Source organism: Urocitellus parryii, chromosome X (genome assembly GCF_045843805.1).
Source record: "Urocitellus parryii isolate mUroPar1 chromosome X, mUroPar1.hap1, whole genome shotgun sequence".
Classification (NCBI taxonomy): Eukaryota; Metazoa; Chordata; class Mammalia; order Rodentia; family Sciuridae; genus Urocitellus; species Urocitellus parryii.
The window spans coordinates 102,295,196-102,314,712 of record NC_135547.1 but is presented as its reverse complement, the minus strand read 5'-3'; the positions used below and the strand labels follow the sequence as shown (position 1 = coordinate 102,314,712).

Below are 19,517 nucleotides of genomic sequence, written 5' to 3'. Positions count from 1 at the left end.
GATTATATTTCAGATAATAATTGAATCCAACATCTCTGTACATTGAGACTAAACTGTAAATGTTTTAATATCAATAAATTGTTCATAGGGATATATTGTTGATATTGGGATCAGTTAATATTGTCCTTCCCCACAAAGGAGGGATCTTGGAACTCTATAAGAGCACTACAGATCTATAGGGTAAAAAAATAACACCCCAGACTCACAGAGCTGGAATGGAAGACACACGAGAAACATGAAAAGATAAGGGAAGAAAATACCACAAAAAATCAAGACACAGCATTATTAGAATCATTAGCAGCCACATCAGAAAAAAATGACAAGAGAAAAATTTCAGGATATACATGGTTACAATGTTCTGTGACCTCAAGGAAGATATAAGAGAACAAATATAAGCAATGAAAAATCAATTTGACAAGGAGCTACATAAACAAATCCAAGAAGCAAAAGATCACATCAACAGGGAGATAGAGGTTCTAAAAAAAAAAAAAAGAAAGAAATCTTTGAAATGAAAGGAACATTAAACCAAATGAAAGCATCACCAACAGAGTTGACCACTTAGAAGATAGGACATCACTCAATGAAGATAAAATATATAATCTTGAAAAGAACATAGACCTCACAGCAATAATGGTAAGAAACCACGAGCAGAACTAAGAATTATGGGATATCATAAAGAAACCAAATTTAAGAGTTATTAGGATAAAGGAAGGCATAAAGGTCCAAACCAAAGGAATGAACCATCTATTCAATGAATTAATATCAGAAAACTTTCAAAACATGAAGAACGAATTGGAAATCCAAATTCAAGAAGCCTACAGGACGCCAAATGTACAAAATCACAAGAGATCCACACCAAGGCACATTATAATGAAAATGCCCAACATACAGAATAAGGAGAGAATTTTAAAAGCCATGAGAGAAAGGAATCAGATTACATATAGGGGAAAACCAGTTAGGATTACAGCAGATTTTTCAACACAGATCTGGGAACAACATATATCAAGCTCTGAAAGAAAATGGGTGCCAACCAAGAATCTTGTATCCAGAAAAATTAAGCTACACTCTCAACATGGCCTTTTTAAATCTTGAGCTCCAGTGGGGATTCACAACCTCTTACCTGTATCTCAATGTTCCCATAGAAACTTTTCTTTGTGGATGGATGTAGAATTCTTGTTGTAGTGGTAGGATATGAACAGTCATCCTCCTGTTTCACCATCTTGCTGATGTCTAAAGACCAATCTTGATTACAGTTTGGATAATGCTCACACTTGAAGGGAAAAAAAGTTTTCATTGACTGGAATGAAAATTGGTGGCAATATTTAAAATAGAAATGGTTCTGAAAAATGTGATGATAGGGACTGGGGATGTAGATCAATGTTAGAGTTCTTGCTTAGTATGCATGAGGCCTAGGACTCAGTCCCCAGAACCACACAAAAATATGATATTAAAGGAAAGAGTGATTGTTTATTTCCTTGCCACAGTGATTTCTGAAGTCCATGTATAGCTCCCTGGTGTTAGATGAAATGATATCTTATAATGTACCATGTATTTCTATCAAAAAATCAATTCATATTTTAGGTCATTTAAATATATTTTTGCTTTCTCAAAATGTTTATGGAAGAATCTCTCAGGGATTTTATTGGAATTATGTTAAAATTTTATTAAGAGAAAGAGATCCAACATGGCGGCCGGCGAGGAAGCAGCGACTCCAACGTCTCCACTTTAACGGGATATGAAAGACTCATCGAAACAGCTGCAGCCTAGCTACGGAGGAACTTCTAGCATAACTTCCTTAAGAGGAGAGCTGCCGTGAACTGGTAGGTTTACTCGAAGTGACAGGTTGCCCCAGAGAAGTGGATCTTGGAAGACCACGCGGGCACAGAGGTCTAGTCCCCCAACCATCAGCCGCTCCGGCAGGCGGCTCCCCCTGGAGGCCTAGCTCTCGCCCTGGGAGAAGCGGCCCCACCCGCCCGCTTCCTAACCAGGCGGCCACAGCTACTCGGCGATAAAGGTGCCCACGTGGCGGGTGCAGAAGTTAAGTCCTGCAGACGCCAGCCACCTTTGCAACCCCCGGGAACCCTGAGCGGCTTGGCCCGCCCCGCCTGAACCGGCGGCGGGTGCAGAAGTTAAGTCCTGCAGACGCCAACCGCCTTTGCAACCCGCGGGATCCCTGAGCTGCTTGGCCCGCCCCGCCCGAACCGGCAGTCCTCCGCCATACGGGCTCCCCCGGGAGGCCTAGCTCTCGCCCTGGGAGAAGCGGCCCCACCCGCCCGGTTTCTAACCAGGTGGCCTCAGCTACTTGGAGATAAAGGTGCCCTCGTGGCGGGTGCAGAAGTTAAGTCCTGCAGACGCCAGCCACCTTTGCAACCCGCGGGATCCCTGAGCGGCTTGGCCCGCCCCGCCGGAACCGCCAGTCCTCCGCCATACAGGCTCCCCCGGGAGGCCTAGCTCTCGCCCTGGGAAAAGCGGCCCCACCCGCCCGGTTCCTAACCAGGCAGCCACAGCTACTAGGCAATAAAGGTGCCCACGTGGCGGGTGCAGAAGTTAAATCCTGCAGACGCCAGCCGCCTTTGCAACCCGCGGGAACCCTGAGCGGCTTGGCCCGCCCCGCCCGAACCGGCGGCGGGTGCAGAAGTTAAGTCCTGCAGACGCCAGCCACCTTTGCAACCCGCGGGATCCCGGAGCGGCTTGGCCCGCCCCGCCTGAACCGGCAGTCCTCCGCCATCCGGGCTCCCCCGGGAGGCCCAGCTCTCGCCCTGGGAGAAGCGGCCCCACCCGCCCGGTTCCCAACCACGCGACCGCAGCTACTCGGCGATAAAGGTGCCCCCGCAGCGGGTGCAGGAGTTAAGTCCTGCTGATACCAGCCGCGTTAGCAAGCCGCCGGCACCCAGTGCGGCTTGGCCCGCCCCGCCTGAACCGGCAGTCGGCCTCCACCATCCGGGCTCCCCCGGGAGGCCTAGCTCTCGCTCCGGGAGCAGCCCCCTGCAAGCTAGGCGAACCTTCGACCCATCGGGAGGTTAGGCCCAGCAACCTGCGGAGTGATAGAGGTGCCCCTCGTGCCTGCTGGGTAGGCGGACCTTTGACCGACCAGCAGAGCAGACCTAGGGCCTGCCAGCGTGGTAGACGGATCACACCAATTGGAGGAGGATCACAGCCACTACATGCCCTGCAAGGGTGATTATTCAACTATACAAGAGCAATATAAATAAATAGAGGGAAAATTTCAAAACACAACAGTTTCACCAAGCAGAAAGAAACGCCAGCAGTATGAAAAGACAAGGAAAGAAAGGACCACAGGCAATGCAGGTCAACTCAACTTTAGAAGAGGTAATAGGTGCAACAGATGGAATGTCAGATAGAGAGATCAGGATATACATGCTTCAGATGATCTGGAGTCTCAAGGAAGACATGAGACAGCAAAATCAGATAATGAAAGATCACATTGACAAACAAATCCAGGAAGTAAAAGATCAATTTCACAGGGAGATAGAGGAAATAAAAAACAAACAAATAGAAATACTAGAAATGCAGGAAAAAATAAACCAACTTAAAAACTCAATTGAGAATACTACCAGCAGAGTAGATCACTTAGAAGAGAGAACATCAGACATTGAAGACAAAGTATTTCAACTGGAAAAGAACATAGACAGCTCAGCAAGTCTGCTAAGAAACCATGAACAGAACATCCAAGAAATATGGGACAATATCAAAAGACCAAATTTAAGAGTCATGGGGATACAGGAAGGCACAGAGCTCCACACCAGAGGAATACACAGCCTATTCAATGAAATAATACGAGAAAACTTCCCAGACTTGAAGAATGAAACAGAATCCCAAATCCTAGAAGCCTACAGGACGCCGAATGTACAAAACCATAAGAGATCCACACCTAGACACATTATAGTGAAGATGTCCAACATACAGAATAAGGAAAGAATTTTAAAAGCTACAAGAGAAAGGAAGCAGATTACATTTAGGGGTAAACCAATCAGGATAACAGCTGATCTCTCAACACAGACTCTGAAAGCTAGAAGATCCTGGAATAACATATTTCAAACACTGAAAGAAAATGGGTTCCAACCAAGAATCGTGTATCCGGCAAAATTAAGCTTCAGGTTAGAAGATGAAATTAAAACCTTCCATGATAAACAAAAGTTAAAAGAATTCGCAGCTAGAAAACCATCTCTTCAAAAAATCCTTGGCAAAACATTACAGGAAGAGGAAATGGAAAATAACATTGAAAACCAACAATGGGAGGTAGGACAGTAAAGGGGGGAAAGTAGTCAAAGAGGATAACAAATCAGGTTTAGTAACATCAACAAACAAATATGGATAGAAGTACAAACCATATCTCAATAATAACCCTAAATGTCAATGGCTTAAACTCACCAATTAAGAGACACAGGCTAGTAGAATGGATCACAAAACAAGACCCAACAATATGCTGTCTACAGGAGACGCATCTGATAGAAAAAGATATCCATAGACTGAAGGTGAAAGGTTGGGAAAAATCATACCACTCATATGGACAGCGGAAACAAGCAGGCGTGTCCATACTCATATCTAATAAAATAGATTTCAAGCCAAAGCTAATCAAAAGGGATAAAGAAGGACACTTCATACTGCTCAAGGGAACCATAAACCAACAAGACATAACAATCATAAATATATATGCCCCAAATAATGGTGCAGCGGTGTTCATCAATCAAACTCTTCTCAAGTTCAAGAGTCTGATAGACCACCATACAATCATCATGGGAGACTTCAACACACCTCTCTCACCACTGGACAGATCTTCCAAACAAAAGTTAAATAAGGAAACTATAGAACTCAATAACACAATTAACAACCTAGACTTAATTGACATATATAGACTATACCACCCAACATCAAGTAGCTACACTTTTTTCTCAGCAGCACATGGAACCTTCTCAAAAATAGACCATATACTATGTCACAGGGCAACTCTTAGACAATACAAAGAGGTAGAGATAATACCATGCATCTTGTCTAATCATAATGGAATGAAACTGAAAATCAACGATAAAAGAAGAAAGGAAAAATCAAGCATCACTTGGAGAATGAACAACAGGTTGCTGAATGACATATGGGTTATTGAAGACACCAAGGAGGAAATTAAAAAATTCCTAGAGTTAAATGAAAACATGGACACAACATATCGGAATCTATGGGACACACTGAAAGCAGTCCTAAGAGGAAAATTCATTGCTTGGAGTTCATTCCTCAAAAAAAGAAAAAACCAACAAATAAATGATCTCATACTTCATCTCAAAATCCTAGAAAAAGAGGAGCAAAACAACAGCAAAAGAAGTAGAAGGCAAGAAATAATCAAAATCAGAGCTGAAATTAATGAAATTGAAACAAAAGAAACAATTGAAAAAATTGACAAAACTAAAAGCTGGTTCTTTGAAAAAATAAATAAAATTGACAGACCCTTAGCCATGCTAACGAAGAGAAGAAGAGAGAGAACCCAGATTACTAGCATACGGGATGAAAAAGGCAATATCACAACAGACACTTCAGAAATACAGAAGATAATCAGAGACTATTTTGAAGCCTTATACTCCAATAAAATAGAAGATAGTGAAGGCATAGATAAATTCCTTAAGTCTTACGATCTGCTCAGATTGAACCAGGAGGATATAGACAACCTAAACAGACCAATAACAATAGAAGAAATAGAAGAAACCATCAAAAGACTACCAACTAAGAAAAGCCCAGGACCGGATGGGTATACAGCAGAGTTTTACAAAACCTTTAAAGAGGAACTAACACCAATACTTTTCAAGCTATTTCAGGAAATAGAAAAAGAGGGAGAACTTCCAAATTCATTCTACGAGGCCAACATCACCCTGATTCCGAAACCAGACAAAGACACTTCAAAGAAAGAAAACTACAGACCAATATCTCTAATGAACCTTGACGCAAAAATCCTCAATAAAATTCTGGCGAACCGGATTCAAATACATATCAAAAAAATTATACACCATGATCAAGTAGGATTCATCCATGGGATGCAAGGCTGGTTCAATATACGGAAATCAATAAATGTTATCCACCACATCAATAGACTAAAAAATAAGAACCATATGATAGTCTCGATAGACGCAGAAAAAGCATTCGACAAAGTACAGCATCCCTTTATGTTCAAAACTCTAGAAAAATTAGGGATAACAGGATCATACCTCAACATTGTAAAAGCAATATATGATAAGCCACAGGCCAGCATCATTCTGAATGGAGAAAAATTGAAGGCATTCCCTCTAAGATCTGGTACAAGACAGGGATGCCCTCTCTCACCACTTCTGTTCAACATAGTCCTCGAAACACTGGCCAGAGCAATTAGACAGACGAAAGAAATTAAAGGGATAAAAATTGGAAAAGAAGAACTTAAATTATCACTATTTGCAGATGATATGATTCTATACCTAGCAGACCCAAAAGGGTCTACAGAGAAGCTATTAGAGCTAATAAATGAATTCAGCAAAGTGGCAGGATATAAGATCAACACGCATAAATCAAAGGCATTCCTGTATATCAGCGACAAATCCTCTGAAACGGAAATGAGGACAACTACTCCATTCACAATATCCCCCCAAAAAATAAAATACTTGGGAATCAACCTAACAAAAGAGGTGAAAGATTTATACAATGAAAATTACAAAACCCTAAAGAAAGACATAGAAGAAGACCTTAGAAGATGGAAAAATATACCCTGCTCATGGATAGGCAGATCCAACATCATCAAAATGGCGATATTACCAAAAGTTCTCTATAAGTTCAATGCAATGCCAATCAAAATCCCAGCTGCATTTCTTGTAGAAATAGATAAAAGAATCATGAAATTCATATGGAATAATAAAAGACCCAGAATAGCAAAAACAATACTAAGCAGGAAGTGTGAATCAGGCGGTATAGCGATACCAGACTTCAAACTATACTACAGAGCAATAGTAACGAAAACAGCATGGTACTGGTACCAAAACAGGCGGGTGGACCAATGGTACAGAATAGAGGACACAGTAACCAATCCACAAAACTACAACTATCTTATATTTGATAAAGGGGCTAAAAGCATGCAATGGAGGAAGGATAGCATCTTCAACAAATGGTGCTGGGAAAACTGGAAATCCATTTGCATCAAAATGAATCTGAATCCCTATCTCTCGCCTTGCACAAAAGTTAACTCAAAATGGATCAAGGAGCTTGATATTAAATCAGAGACACGGCATCTGATAGAAGAAAAAGTTGGTTATGATCTACATACTGTGGGAGCAGGCTCCAAATTCCTCAATAGGACACCCATAGCGCAAGAGTTAACAACTAGAATCAACAAATGGGACTTACTCAAACTAAAAAGTTTTTTCTCAGCAAAAGAAACAATAAGAGAGATAAACAGGGAGCCTACATCCTGGGAACAAATCTTTACTCCACACACTTCAGATAGAGCCCTAATAACCAGAATATATAAAGAACTCAAAAAATTAGACAATAAGACAACAAGTAACCCAATCAATAAATGGGCAAAGGACCTGAACAGACACTTCTCAGAAGAGGACATACAATCAATCAATAAGTACATGAAAAAATGCTCACCATCGCTAGCAGTCAGAGAAATGCAAATCAAAACTACCCTAAGATACCATCTCACTCCAGTAAGATTGGCAGCCATTAGGAAGTCAAACAACAATAAGTGCTGGAGAGGATGTGGGGAAAAGGGCACTCTTGTTCATTGCTGGTGGGACTGCAAATTGGTGCAGCCAATTTGGAAAGCAGTATGGAGATTTCTTGGAAAGCTGGGAATGGAACCACCATTTGACCCAGCTATTCCCCTTCTCGGTCTATTCCCTAAAGACCTAATAAGAGCATGCTACAGGGACACTGCTACATCGATGTTCATAGCAGCACAATTCACGATAGCAAGATTGTGGAATCAGCCTAGATGCCCTTCAATAGATGAATGGATTAAAAAAATGTGGCATTTATACACAATGGAGTATTACTCTGCATTTAAAAATGACAAAATCATAGAATTTGGAGGGAAATGGTGGCATTAGAGCAGATTATGCTAAGTGAAGCTAGTCAATCTTTAAAAAACAAATACCAAATGACTCCTCTGATATAAGGGGAGGAAACAAGGACAGGGTAGGGACGAAGAGCTTGAGACGAAGATTTTCATTAACAGGGTTGAGAGGTGGGAGGGAAAGGAAACGAGAAGGGGAATCGCATGGAAATGGAAGACGATCCTCAGGGTTATACAAAATGACATATAAGAGGAAAGGAGGGGTAAGACAAGATAATTCAAATGGAAGAAGTGATTTACAGTAGAAGGGGTAGAGAGAGAAAAGGGGAGGGGAGGGGAGGGGAGGGGGTATAGTAGAGAATAATACAGACAGCAGAATACATCAGACACTAGAAAGGCAATATGTCAATCAATGGAAGGGTAACTGATGTGATACAGCAATCTGTATACGGGATAAAATTGGGAGTTCATAACTCATTTGAATCAAACTGTGAAATATGATGTATGAGGAACTATGTAATGTTTTGAACGACCAACAATAAAAAAAAAATTTTATTAAGAAAGTTATTTTTTTAGTATAGGCATACAAATCTTATTATCAGTCTTATTCTCATCCTCACTGTGTTTTAGCTCATCTCTCTGACTTAATTATTATAAATTGTTTTAAAAACATTGATTGCTCTTACTGGTCAGGTTCACATTGTAATTATGGCAAAGTCAAATAGTCACCTATAATGATTAATGGTCTTATGCAAGTGTATGTAGTTTAACATTTTAGAATTTTAGCTAAAGTCTCATGTGCCTGTTTGGCCATTGAAATAATGTAATAGTGCTCAATCAATTCAAACAACTAAATTAAAAATCCTGGAAAGATCTAGACCCAAGATAAGAGAATAGATAGAATTTAAGATGCATGAAAAAAAATCTGGAGGCTTTTTGTCTAGGTCAATGATATCTTTTCTTTTAAGGTTTAGAGTTGTAAATGGACATAATACCTTTGTTTTACTTGTTTACTTTTATGTGGTGCTGAGGATTGAAACTGTTAACTCACATGTGCTAAGCAAGTGCAGTCCCACTGAGCTACAACCCCAGCCCTCATTTTATTTTCTTTTATAAGACTGAGTTTATTTGTATCTGAAGGGGCTCCATGACTTGTCCAAGGTTACCCAGCTAATTAGTGGAAAAGCTAGGATCAAAAGTTTCTGACAATTCAGTGTTTGTTTTCCTCCTTTCCAGGTAATTAATAGCCGGTCTTCTTATAAAGTTCCATGTAACTGTAACTAGATAACAGAAGAGGAACAAAATATCTTCTATGAGGGTTTCTTAGAATTGTCAGTGGGACTTGGCATCTTTCTGGGAAATAAATACAATTCCAATTAAGTATGCCAACTGAAAGATATGAAATTATGAGCAGGATGGAACTTGTTTAGGTAACTATTAGAACAGCTCACAATAACAAGTGTCAGATAATTTTATTTCTCTTATCACAGCCTCTAGATTTGGAACATAGGGGAATCCTCCACTTTAAATCAGTTCTTATTGCATTCATGTTGCTTTCCTGGTCTAATTTTATTCCAAGAAAAATAATTACTCTACACTCTGGATTATAGCTTTTCTGAATAATATTCTGACACAGACAAGACAGACATAATTTTCAGTTACATCAAGTGATTATTTTTAAATAAAAAGAACATTGAAAATGAATGAGTTAGGTAAAATAATTTTTGAGAGCTCATAATATACTGTGTGTATTAGTTGTAGAAATGAGGAATTGAATGAAACCAGTTAACATATTACTGTCTAATTAACGACTAGAAAGCTGTTTATAATTTATATTTGGAAAAAATACTCTGGCAAATTGAATTGACTATTATAGGTTTGTGCATACAATAGTAGTTTTCAAGAGGTAGACAGGTTTCATTCAGGCTCACATTAAAACAAACAGATAATTATGATAACTATTCATTGAGTTTAATTTCTCATAAGAACTATATTTTGAGTAAAATAACTTAATTTTAGATAAAAATAAGGATGTAAGAAAAATTAAAGTAGAAATAAACAAAATAATATTTTCTTTTTTTCAGTCTCTACTGCATTGACTGACATATTTGTCATCTACTTGAATTGTTATTACAGATTTTACATTACTGATCAGGTTATGTTTATAATGAAACATATACAAAAAGAAAGAGAAATTACAATTCAAATGGCAGGCTTGGATTTTTGTTTGCAAAGTTCATGGCTACATAACAAAAGTATTGTATGATATATCTTATATATAATCATATATATAATATATATATATATATATTATATATTCATTACCAAAATATGTGAATTTAAATGCTAAACAATTTAAAAAATTCAGAGTTTTCCATATTCCTTTTCTCAACATGAATTTTAGATAATTGTGGATCTTAATTAATGAAATTTTGTACAATACTATCATTTGAAATAGACCAACAAATTAATTGTAAATACAATTCCACCAGGGAGATAATAAAGTTATATTAAAACTGACCTGAAAATCAGAAATTGTTCATTCTTAATATTGTTTTTAGATTATGTTTTAATCTTTTACCATTTTACTTATTTATGATATTTATATTTTAGAATATATATTTCCATTACTTGATAAATTTACATAATTTGCATAGATATTGCCTGTTTAAAGATATCTTTAGAATGGTCTCTTTATCGTGAAGATAATATTGTGTTAGGATTGTGGAACACTGCCAGGCACGCATGCCTGTAATCCCAGCAACTCATGAGACTGAGGCACAAGTTTGAAGCCAGGCTCAGCAATTTAGAGAGGCCCAAAGCAACTCAGTAAGACCCTGTCTCAAAATAAAAAAATAAAAAGGACTGAAAATGTGGCTTAGTGGTTAAGTACCCTGGGTTCAATCATTAGTACTGTGCCCCTCCCAAAAAAAAAAAGATCGTGAAACCCTTCAAACTAGTAAACTAGATACCATCCTAGATTCAAAACTAGTTTTGTTTTGTTTTGATTTTCAGATAGTTGAATGCCTGTCACAAGCCAGTTCTAATACATGATTCTCCATTGTATCTAAATTTGCCAGCCTTTATTTTCATAGATCCTTGCAAGTCTTGGCCCCACCCTTGATCTTTTGTGTAAGGTCTTAATTTTCAGGACATCTTCAGGTGATTTATATGCACATAAAAGTTTATGAACTTCTGTTCTAAAAGAATGAATATATTGTTTAAATGCATTCTCTTAAGTGCCTGGTAAACACCAGGTTAAGGGCCATGTTTGTAATATGTGTGATTTCATGTAGTCCTCACCGCCTTTTATCATTCCACTTCCTACAATATAGAGATTTCTCAAAATGTTTTATTATGGAAAATACATATAGAAGAAAAAAAATAATTTTTTTCTCTACCCTTCACAGTTGTTAACTAGGACAGACTCTTATAACAAAAGACAAGAAAAAACACAAAAGTTTATTAACATATATTTCATATATATATATATGTATATATATATATATATATATATAAAATAGATACACCGGGTATGAGAAAATCTCAAAGGGATGACTTAAAAATTTCAAATATATAATATCTTCAACAAAGAATGTAATTTTTTGTGTTTTAGAATTTAACCTTTATTTTATTTATTTTTATATGTTGCTGAGGCTCAAACCCTGTATCTCACCTGTGCTCAAAGAGCACTCTAGCACTGAGCTACAACCCCACCCCAAGAATGTAAATTTTTAGAGAGGTGACAAAACAAAGGAAAAGGAGTTTGAATCTGTAGGAGAGGCAAATTGTAGGAAGTCAAATAAACAGGAGTGTTTTGTAGATTAATCTAGTGTCATCTCCAGGCAGAAGAGGGTTTAAAATTATAAATACCTTTTTAAATTTATATCCTGCTTTTAGGCAAATGGATGACAGCTGAGAGTTTTTCTTTTATCTGCTGCTTTTCCATTGCCTTCAGGTCAAAATAATCCCTGAGCAAATGAATCATAATTTTGGGTGTCATATCCTGGTTTCTTACACATAGTACTATAGAAATAAAACTACAATAAATCTCTCCTTTCCTTTCACTTATTTTCATAGTACCTAGCCAAACATGTTTTATTATTGTAATGGAGTAAATCCCAATCACTACATCATTTTATTCATAAATAGTTCAATAAATGTATCTACAACACTCACTTTTTTGACATGGCCAATGATACCATTACAACTAAAATATTGTAAGTATTTTTCTTAATGCCACCAAATATCCACACAGTGTTCAAATTCCTTGAATGTCTCATGGCTGTTTAAGTTTTTTCTCCCATTCATTTTAAGTGTCTTTGTTTGAATCAAGATCTAAATCAAATTCATCTATTGTGATTGTTGGCATGATATGTCTTTTAAGACTTCCTCTCTCCAAATATTTTTCAACTAAATTCTAAGCTTCTAAAATAAAGGTATTGTTCATCTCGTTTTGTAGAGGAGGAAACTGGAACTCAGAGATTTAGTAAACCTGCCTGAGGCCTAATAGCTCATAAGGACAGTGACAATTAAAATCAGGCATACCCACTTCTATTGATCTCTCACTGAATCATGTTGCTGCCCTCCCATTGTTCCCACTTTTGTTTTTTTAAAACATTTATTTTTTAGTTATAGGTGGACACAATACCTTTATTTTATTTTTTTATGTGATGCTGAGGATTGAGCCCCAGTGCCTCACGCATGCCAGGTAAAAGCTTTATCTCTGAGCCACAACTCCAGCCCTCCACTTTTATTTTTGCTTTCTTTGTATAACCCTTTGTATTTCTTGCCTAAATATTGGTTCTAAAATATTTAAGGCCCTCTCATGCTCATTGAAAGGCGACACTTTAAAATATAGACTCTTAGGGACTCAGACACCTTGCAAAAATAATGGATCCCTTCCAGTAATATGTTACAGAATGAAGGAAAAAATTTCTTGCTTGCTTATTTGACCACCCAAGGATATATGTGGATATAAAGATAATCTGGGACCTTCTTAATCAGGACCTCCTGTCTGACTGATGTAAAATTTCCCCCACCCTATGATAGGGCTCTATTTAAACTTTACCTTTGTCTACCCATTTAGAGCCTATGTTGTTTATGAAAACCCACATGAAAGTTCTTATGGTATACAGATTTTCCTTGTAGCATAAAGATTCATCATGTTTTTAAGAGCTTTTAAAATTTAGTACTATTGTATGCTTGTGTTTTAGATTGGAGAATTAATATATATTGTGGAAGGAAAAGGATTGATCCCCTTGCCTTCCAATTTTCTTCCAATGAAGCTTTCAACTACCATTAACTGTAGCAATCCTCTAGGAGAAGGTATAGTATGCATATTTCTGATTTTTCTCATTTATAATATTGAAATGGGACTATTCATCCTTCAGTCATGTAAGCATCCTCTCATAGCAAGTTTCTTTGGTATGTAATTTGATCTTGAAAGGCTTCCTTTTAACTTTATTATGTTAGCATCCATGAAATAGAGCACCATTTACCAATTTAAAAGTATCAGTGATGATTTATCATGAGGAGGCCAGCACTTTGCCAGGGTAATGCTTCCTGCTCAGGAAGGAGATAAGCCACCTTAGAAAAATAAAGTCTGAAGTAATTAGTGAAGAAATAAGAGACAAGGTTAGATTTTGAAGTAGAGCGTCTGATAGATTCTTCCAGGCCTGGTAGGAGCTGGAACAGAACAGTTAAAAAATGGCTCAGATTCTTTATTTAAGGGAGAGCATCAAAGGAAGGGATAAGGTTTCAGCGGGTAGAGTCTTGCTTCATGGTGTCTTGTAATCAACAGGTTGACTGGCATCTTGATAAGCCACACCCATCTCTGAAAGGCTGTGTTGTTATGTGGCTGCAGCAGGTCACCCCATCTCCAGAGCTGTGCAGGACCTTTGGCAGAGCTGAGTGGGAGTTCACATGTATTTGGGCCATCTCATCAGTAGGAGTGCTGCTGTGAATTCCCAATACCAGAATTTCCCACTCAATGGCTTCCATGCCAATCTGGTCCACACACAGTTCACAGATGTATCTGGACCATGATTATTTTCAAAGGCTCTTTTTCAGTCTTCAGATAAATATTAGAATTTGACATACAAAATATTACTCAACAAACTCTCCATTTCTAAATAATTTGGAAATCACTGTATTCTCAAAAATTCATGTACTGTTATATAAGCTGGAATTCTACCTTACTCTGCAGATCTTGATCATTAACCCTGAAAGAATTAAGGACTTAGATGTAAGGTTGTTAATGAAAGAAAATGACTTTTCTTGCCAGTCCTCAAGTGTGTGTGTGGTGTGTGTGCATGTGTGCGCTTGTGTGTGTGTATTTGTGTTTGTGTGTAACATTTATTTTTGCTCCCTCTACCTACTTAATACCAATAAGAGCATGAAGGTCACCAAATTTTTGAGTATATTAATGATTTTATGAAAGAATGATTTGACTAGAACTTTTTTGACGAATATAATAAATTATCTTTAATTCCCAAAGACTTTCTCTTGAAGCTCTAAATTATTCCTAATAGAAATGTGTTACCTATTATTTTTACTCTGTTTAATGAAGACCATAACTGTAGTTTCGTAGTTTAATTTTTTTTTAAATATGAAAGTCCATTACAAATCCATCCTGGATAACAGTGTCAAAAGCACCAATGTTCATTGCATTAATTAATATTTTTTTCCCTTAGATTATAATAGGGAAGATCCAGTTCTATATTTGAAATGTGAACTCCGTCAAATCCTAGATGTGGACCTTAAATTGCCACTGACTAATGAAGCCAAGGAAAAGGCTTTGGCTTTTGCAGCACAACAACAGATGTCAACTATTGAGTATGAGCGAAGGTTGATCACAGGCACTCTGGAGAGCAGTAGCGTCCGTGTGGCCATTGCCCTCCTGGGGCTGACCAAAATTGAGGTAGTTGCTAACTCTTAAAATATGCCAAGCTGTTGCGTTTTTACACAGTAGCATTTTAAAGCTCATTAAGTAATATATTATAATAAAACCATTGTAAGGTATCATTTTGTACATTGTAGTCTTTAATTCAAGTACTTGTCAATTCTGGCTGGATTTATTAGACTGCTTTGGAGAACTTTAAATAGCACCAGCATCTAGGCCCCACTCCAGAACAATTAAATACAAATTTCTGGAAGGGGATAAATGGAGACATGTTCTACAAGTTGCCAAGGATATTATGCTGCACATCCAAAGAGGATCATGTCTGATGTTAGATTACCAGGCTGAGAATTACACTGCCAGCTCTGTAACCATGGCCTGGTTACTTAAATCTCCTCAAACCTCCATTTGTATATTTTTAATATAGAGATGTTGGTAATTTATGAAAACTGAGGTGTATATGTGAAATACTTAGTATATTGCCTGATATATAGTAAGTGTTCTCTTTATGAATACTGTTGTGATGATTATGATTATTATCACTACTGGTACTATTATTACAGACTCTATTCTTATAGCTTGAAATATGGTACAATCTATTTTTATGATTGAAATAAGGTTTAATCTGTTCTCAAGGGCAAGCCAAAGTGATTCTTCTAAATACAAACCTCCTCATGTTGCTCCTCTCTGACATTATAGCTCCTGTCAGATAAAAGCTAACATCCTCAGGATGGTCTATATGATCCTCCTGGTTAGTCCTGCCTTCTCTGATCTCAACTCCTCCAGTGGAGCACATTGACCCAGGGTCACTTCTTCAGCACAGGCCGCCTTGCTCCAAACTCATGAGGCATGCTCCCTGTAGCTTTTGAATTTCCTCTGTTACTTTTCCCTATATATCAGAGAACAGCCTCCCTCTATTACTTCTGGTCACTATTAAAATGAGTGAGATTCTGCTTTAACAAATCATATACACTTATATATTTTTCTTCCTTGTTGTTTAAGCTTTATGCCTACATTTACATATATTTAAATAGACTATTTGACATTGTATTGATGATTTGTCAGAATGCCAAAATCAATGCAGGCTAACCACAGATTTCTAACAAGTAACGATGATTTTTTAAAGATGACCTATATTTTAAGGTCTGATAGGCTCAGAAGTATTAAAGATTGAGGCTTTGACATTCTCTTGACTAACCTATCTGTACTATGTTTAGAAGAATCTGATCATTTTCTTCAGCTTAAACCAAAATGTTTACTTCTATATAACAGTGAATTGAGGAAGACTTATTTAGTTATCAGTACATTATTAGAATAAATATTTTTAAAGACTGACCACTTCCAACTTTCAGCCTATCATAGTGCTCTGTGTCTTTCTCCCTTTTTATCTATTTATTTATTTATTTTTTCATTATTAATTCTTCTGAAAGCTATTTATTTAAATAAAAAATGGTTTAGGGAAGTGGATTTTGACCATGACATCCCTTTCCATTATATATATATATAGTTCTATCGTCTTCCTTTCTCCCTAAAACCCAGTAAATTTTTTATATTTATAATGGCATTTAATAAATTATTCTACATATTAGATTTGCTTTTATTTTTCCTCTTTCTCCTGTCAGATTATGAACTCCTAGAAATATAAAGAACTTTTCTCATGTATTTTTGGCTATCCTTTGACATGTCCTGCATGATATGTATCCTGTTGATTTTTAACTTAATTAAAAGTATCACTTGTAACCTACTTCACTTACATTGTGAGAGCTGGGTTTATCTTCACTCTTGTATTTTAAGAAAGAAAATACTGTGTCTAAAGAAGTATATGCATGAGAGTAAATTGAAGTAATCCACATTATATGAGTAAAAGTTGAAGGAACTAAAAATATCAAACCTATTTATGAAGAATATTTGCATATCTATAGAGAAGGTGGAGCTAAATATTTTCATATAATCACAAAATGATCATTAGTGAAAGAGGAGGACTCAGTCTCTACTGTTAATAATAACTATATCTGATGGGTAGATGTGAAACAGCATAGTTTCTAACTCAAGGAGGGAAGAACTTTTTCATTGCTATTCACTTTTAGAATGGTTTCCTCCCCAGGCAAATAATTCCTCAACACTAAAAGCATTAGAGTAGGGCTGGGGTTGTGGCTCAGCAGTAGAGCGTTCACCTAGCATGTGCAAGGCCCGTTGGATCCTCAGCACCACATAAAAATAAATAAATAAATAAAAAGGTATTACAACTAAAAAATAAATTAAAAAAAAAAAGCATTAGAGCAGGGGACCTTGACCATGTCTCAATAAAAGGTAAGTACATTGGTTCTGTGAAATGTGTTAGTGCTGCCTTCCATCAATTACATAATAATATCTCTAAAGAAATAAAAATTCTGTCCTTTGGTTTGTTTTTCCCAAATTTATTGTCTAAATACATAATACTATTTTTTTTGTGTGTTTTGAAGGTAAAATTTAAGAGACTTAATTCCAACTTTCCCATTTATTTGCAGTCTCTTATGCTGTTTAATATGTCAAAGTTGAAGAAGCCTAAGTCCATTTTATATAGAACAGAACTGAGCCTTCCAGAACATTTTGATATCCCTAGGAAAATCTACATACCTCAGATTTCAGAAACTCAAGCTAAATTGACTCAGCCTAAAGGATTTATACCTTCAGATACAACAGGTAATCAATAATATCTTGAGTGGATTATCTAGCACTGTTCCAGGAATGTTAATAGCAAGAACATATGAAAAGTGAATTATGTGTCATTTATGTGTAATTTATATTTGATCCAAACCATGGTCTTTATTACTTAAGTATTTACTATTTGTTTCCAGGTGCCCTTTTATTCTGTTGTGGTGATCAAGAATGTATAAGCCATATTTATTATCAATATTGATACACTGACATGATTCATTGCAAGTGATAAGATGTAAAAAATGATACTAAATATGTTTAACTATTTAAAATTTCCTTTAATTTTAGTTTCTTTCAAGTTGCTAGATAATAAGAATGTAATTTCTTACCAGGGCTAATACTAGAATAACTCTAGTATTATGGGTTCCAAGGTACCTTTTTGCTAAAGTTGGTTGCATTACAGTTTTATTTGGGGTGGGGGTTCAGTAGGAGCATGTGGGAGGCCATAAGTTCAATTCTTAGCATTCAAAAAGACACATTTTATTTGTTACTCTGTGCATTTATGCTGACTGTAAAATATCTCTACGTCTGAAAGGGTGGTTATAAGTTGTAAATTATAAGATAATCTGTTCACTTTACCTTCCTAGGAGAACTGAGATGCCAAATGCAAACGCCAAGTAGCCAAGCAGGTAATGATAATTTAAGGGTTATGTCTGGTCTAAGGCAATAGGAATGATGAATTCTATGTTGACTAGAGTATAGATGCCTTGTCTAAACATTCAAATTCAAAAAATAAAAATAAAATCCTGAGTCAGCCGCACAGCTGTAAGGGCAAATTTGTCTTCCCAATAGTTTGAAACCACTCATCATATGTTACATTTTTATCTTTAATAACTCCAACTTTTCAATGTACTATTAGAATTTTAAATTAGTAACTTATTTTCATAACTTTTAAATCCCCTTTGAGAGAACTAGATAAATCTGAGACTATTTTAAAATACAACTAAAATTGTCAATCTAAGCCATTTATTTATTTAGCCACTAATTGAATGTTACATTGAACATTAATTCCCTTGGGAAAAATGATCAAAATTTTCACGTTCTTCCCTTTGAAGGATTCATTGATAAGAAACTGTTGTGAGTAAATAACAAAAAATTAGGACTACAATATGGATTGCAGATATGCATGCAAAAGAGAAAAATCGTCAAGCAGTATGCTCAGGTATATAAGATGAGAGGAAGTATATACCTCCTACCATGTGAAATGATAAAGATTATCATTTGTTTTTGCTTGGATCCATTTGGAATGATTTCCATCTTTGTAATTTAAGAGTGGAGAGGATTGGGGGCACCTGTTGGTACAAATACTACAGTCATTCTTTTTAATCAAGTTTTCATGTATTTCCTTGAATAAATGAAGGACCATTAACTATATTCCTTTAATATACAGAAACATCAAACGTGTTCTTATTTATATTTTATTTTTTATAATATCTCCACTTTGCTGGGAAGTGTGGCCATGGGTATCTTCATGCTGTAATGTTGGAAGTGAAACTACTTCTTATTCTTTTTACCATATCTTTTATAACTGTGATGATTCTCTCAGAAACTATGGATAGAATTTTTGGTTATATCTGTAGAATGATATAGAACACACTTGCAAATTCTTTTAGTCATAGTGATTTAATTGCTAAAGTTTTGAGGATGATTTTAATAACCATAGAAGATACATCAATAATATCAATACTTATGCAATTTAGTTTTTTTCCCCTTATCATAGTTCACTGAAGCCAGCATGGCATAATTTGACTGGAAATTCTTAAGTGTTCTCAATCTTTTATAATTCAGTTTGTACCTATTTAAATTTACCTGGAATTATTTATGAAATCATTGTTATGGTTTGGATGTGAGGTGTCCCCCAAAAGCTCATGT

The 19,517-nt window shown here is 36.5% G+C and overlaps 1 protein-coding gene across 1 annotated transcript in view; it reads left to right on the top strand.

Moving 5' to 3' along the window:
• Positions 1-19,517, top strand: part of Cfap47 (cilia and flagella associated protein 47) — a 416,223-nt gene that overhangs the window by 232,238 nt on the left and 164,468 nt on the right. Inside the window, 3 exon segments of the mRNA XM_077793662.1 lie at positions 13,264-13,375; positions 14,743-14,969; positions 17,456-17,630. Of these exon segments, the coding sequence (XP_077649788.1) occupies positions 13,264-13,375; positions 14,743-14,969; positions 17,456-17,630 (514 nt within the window).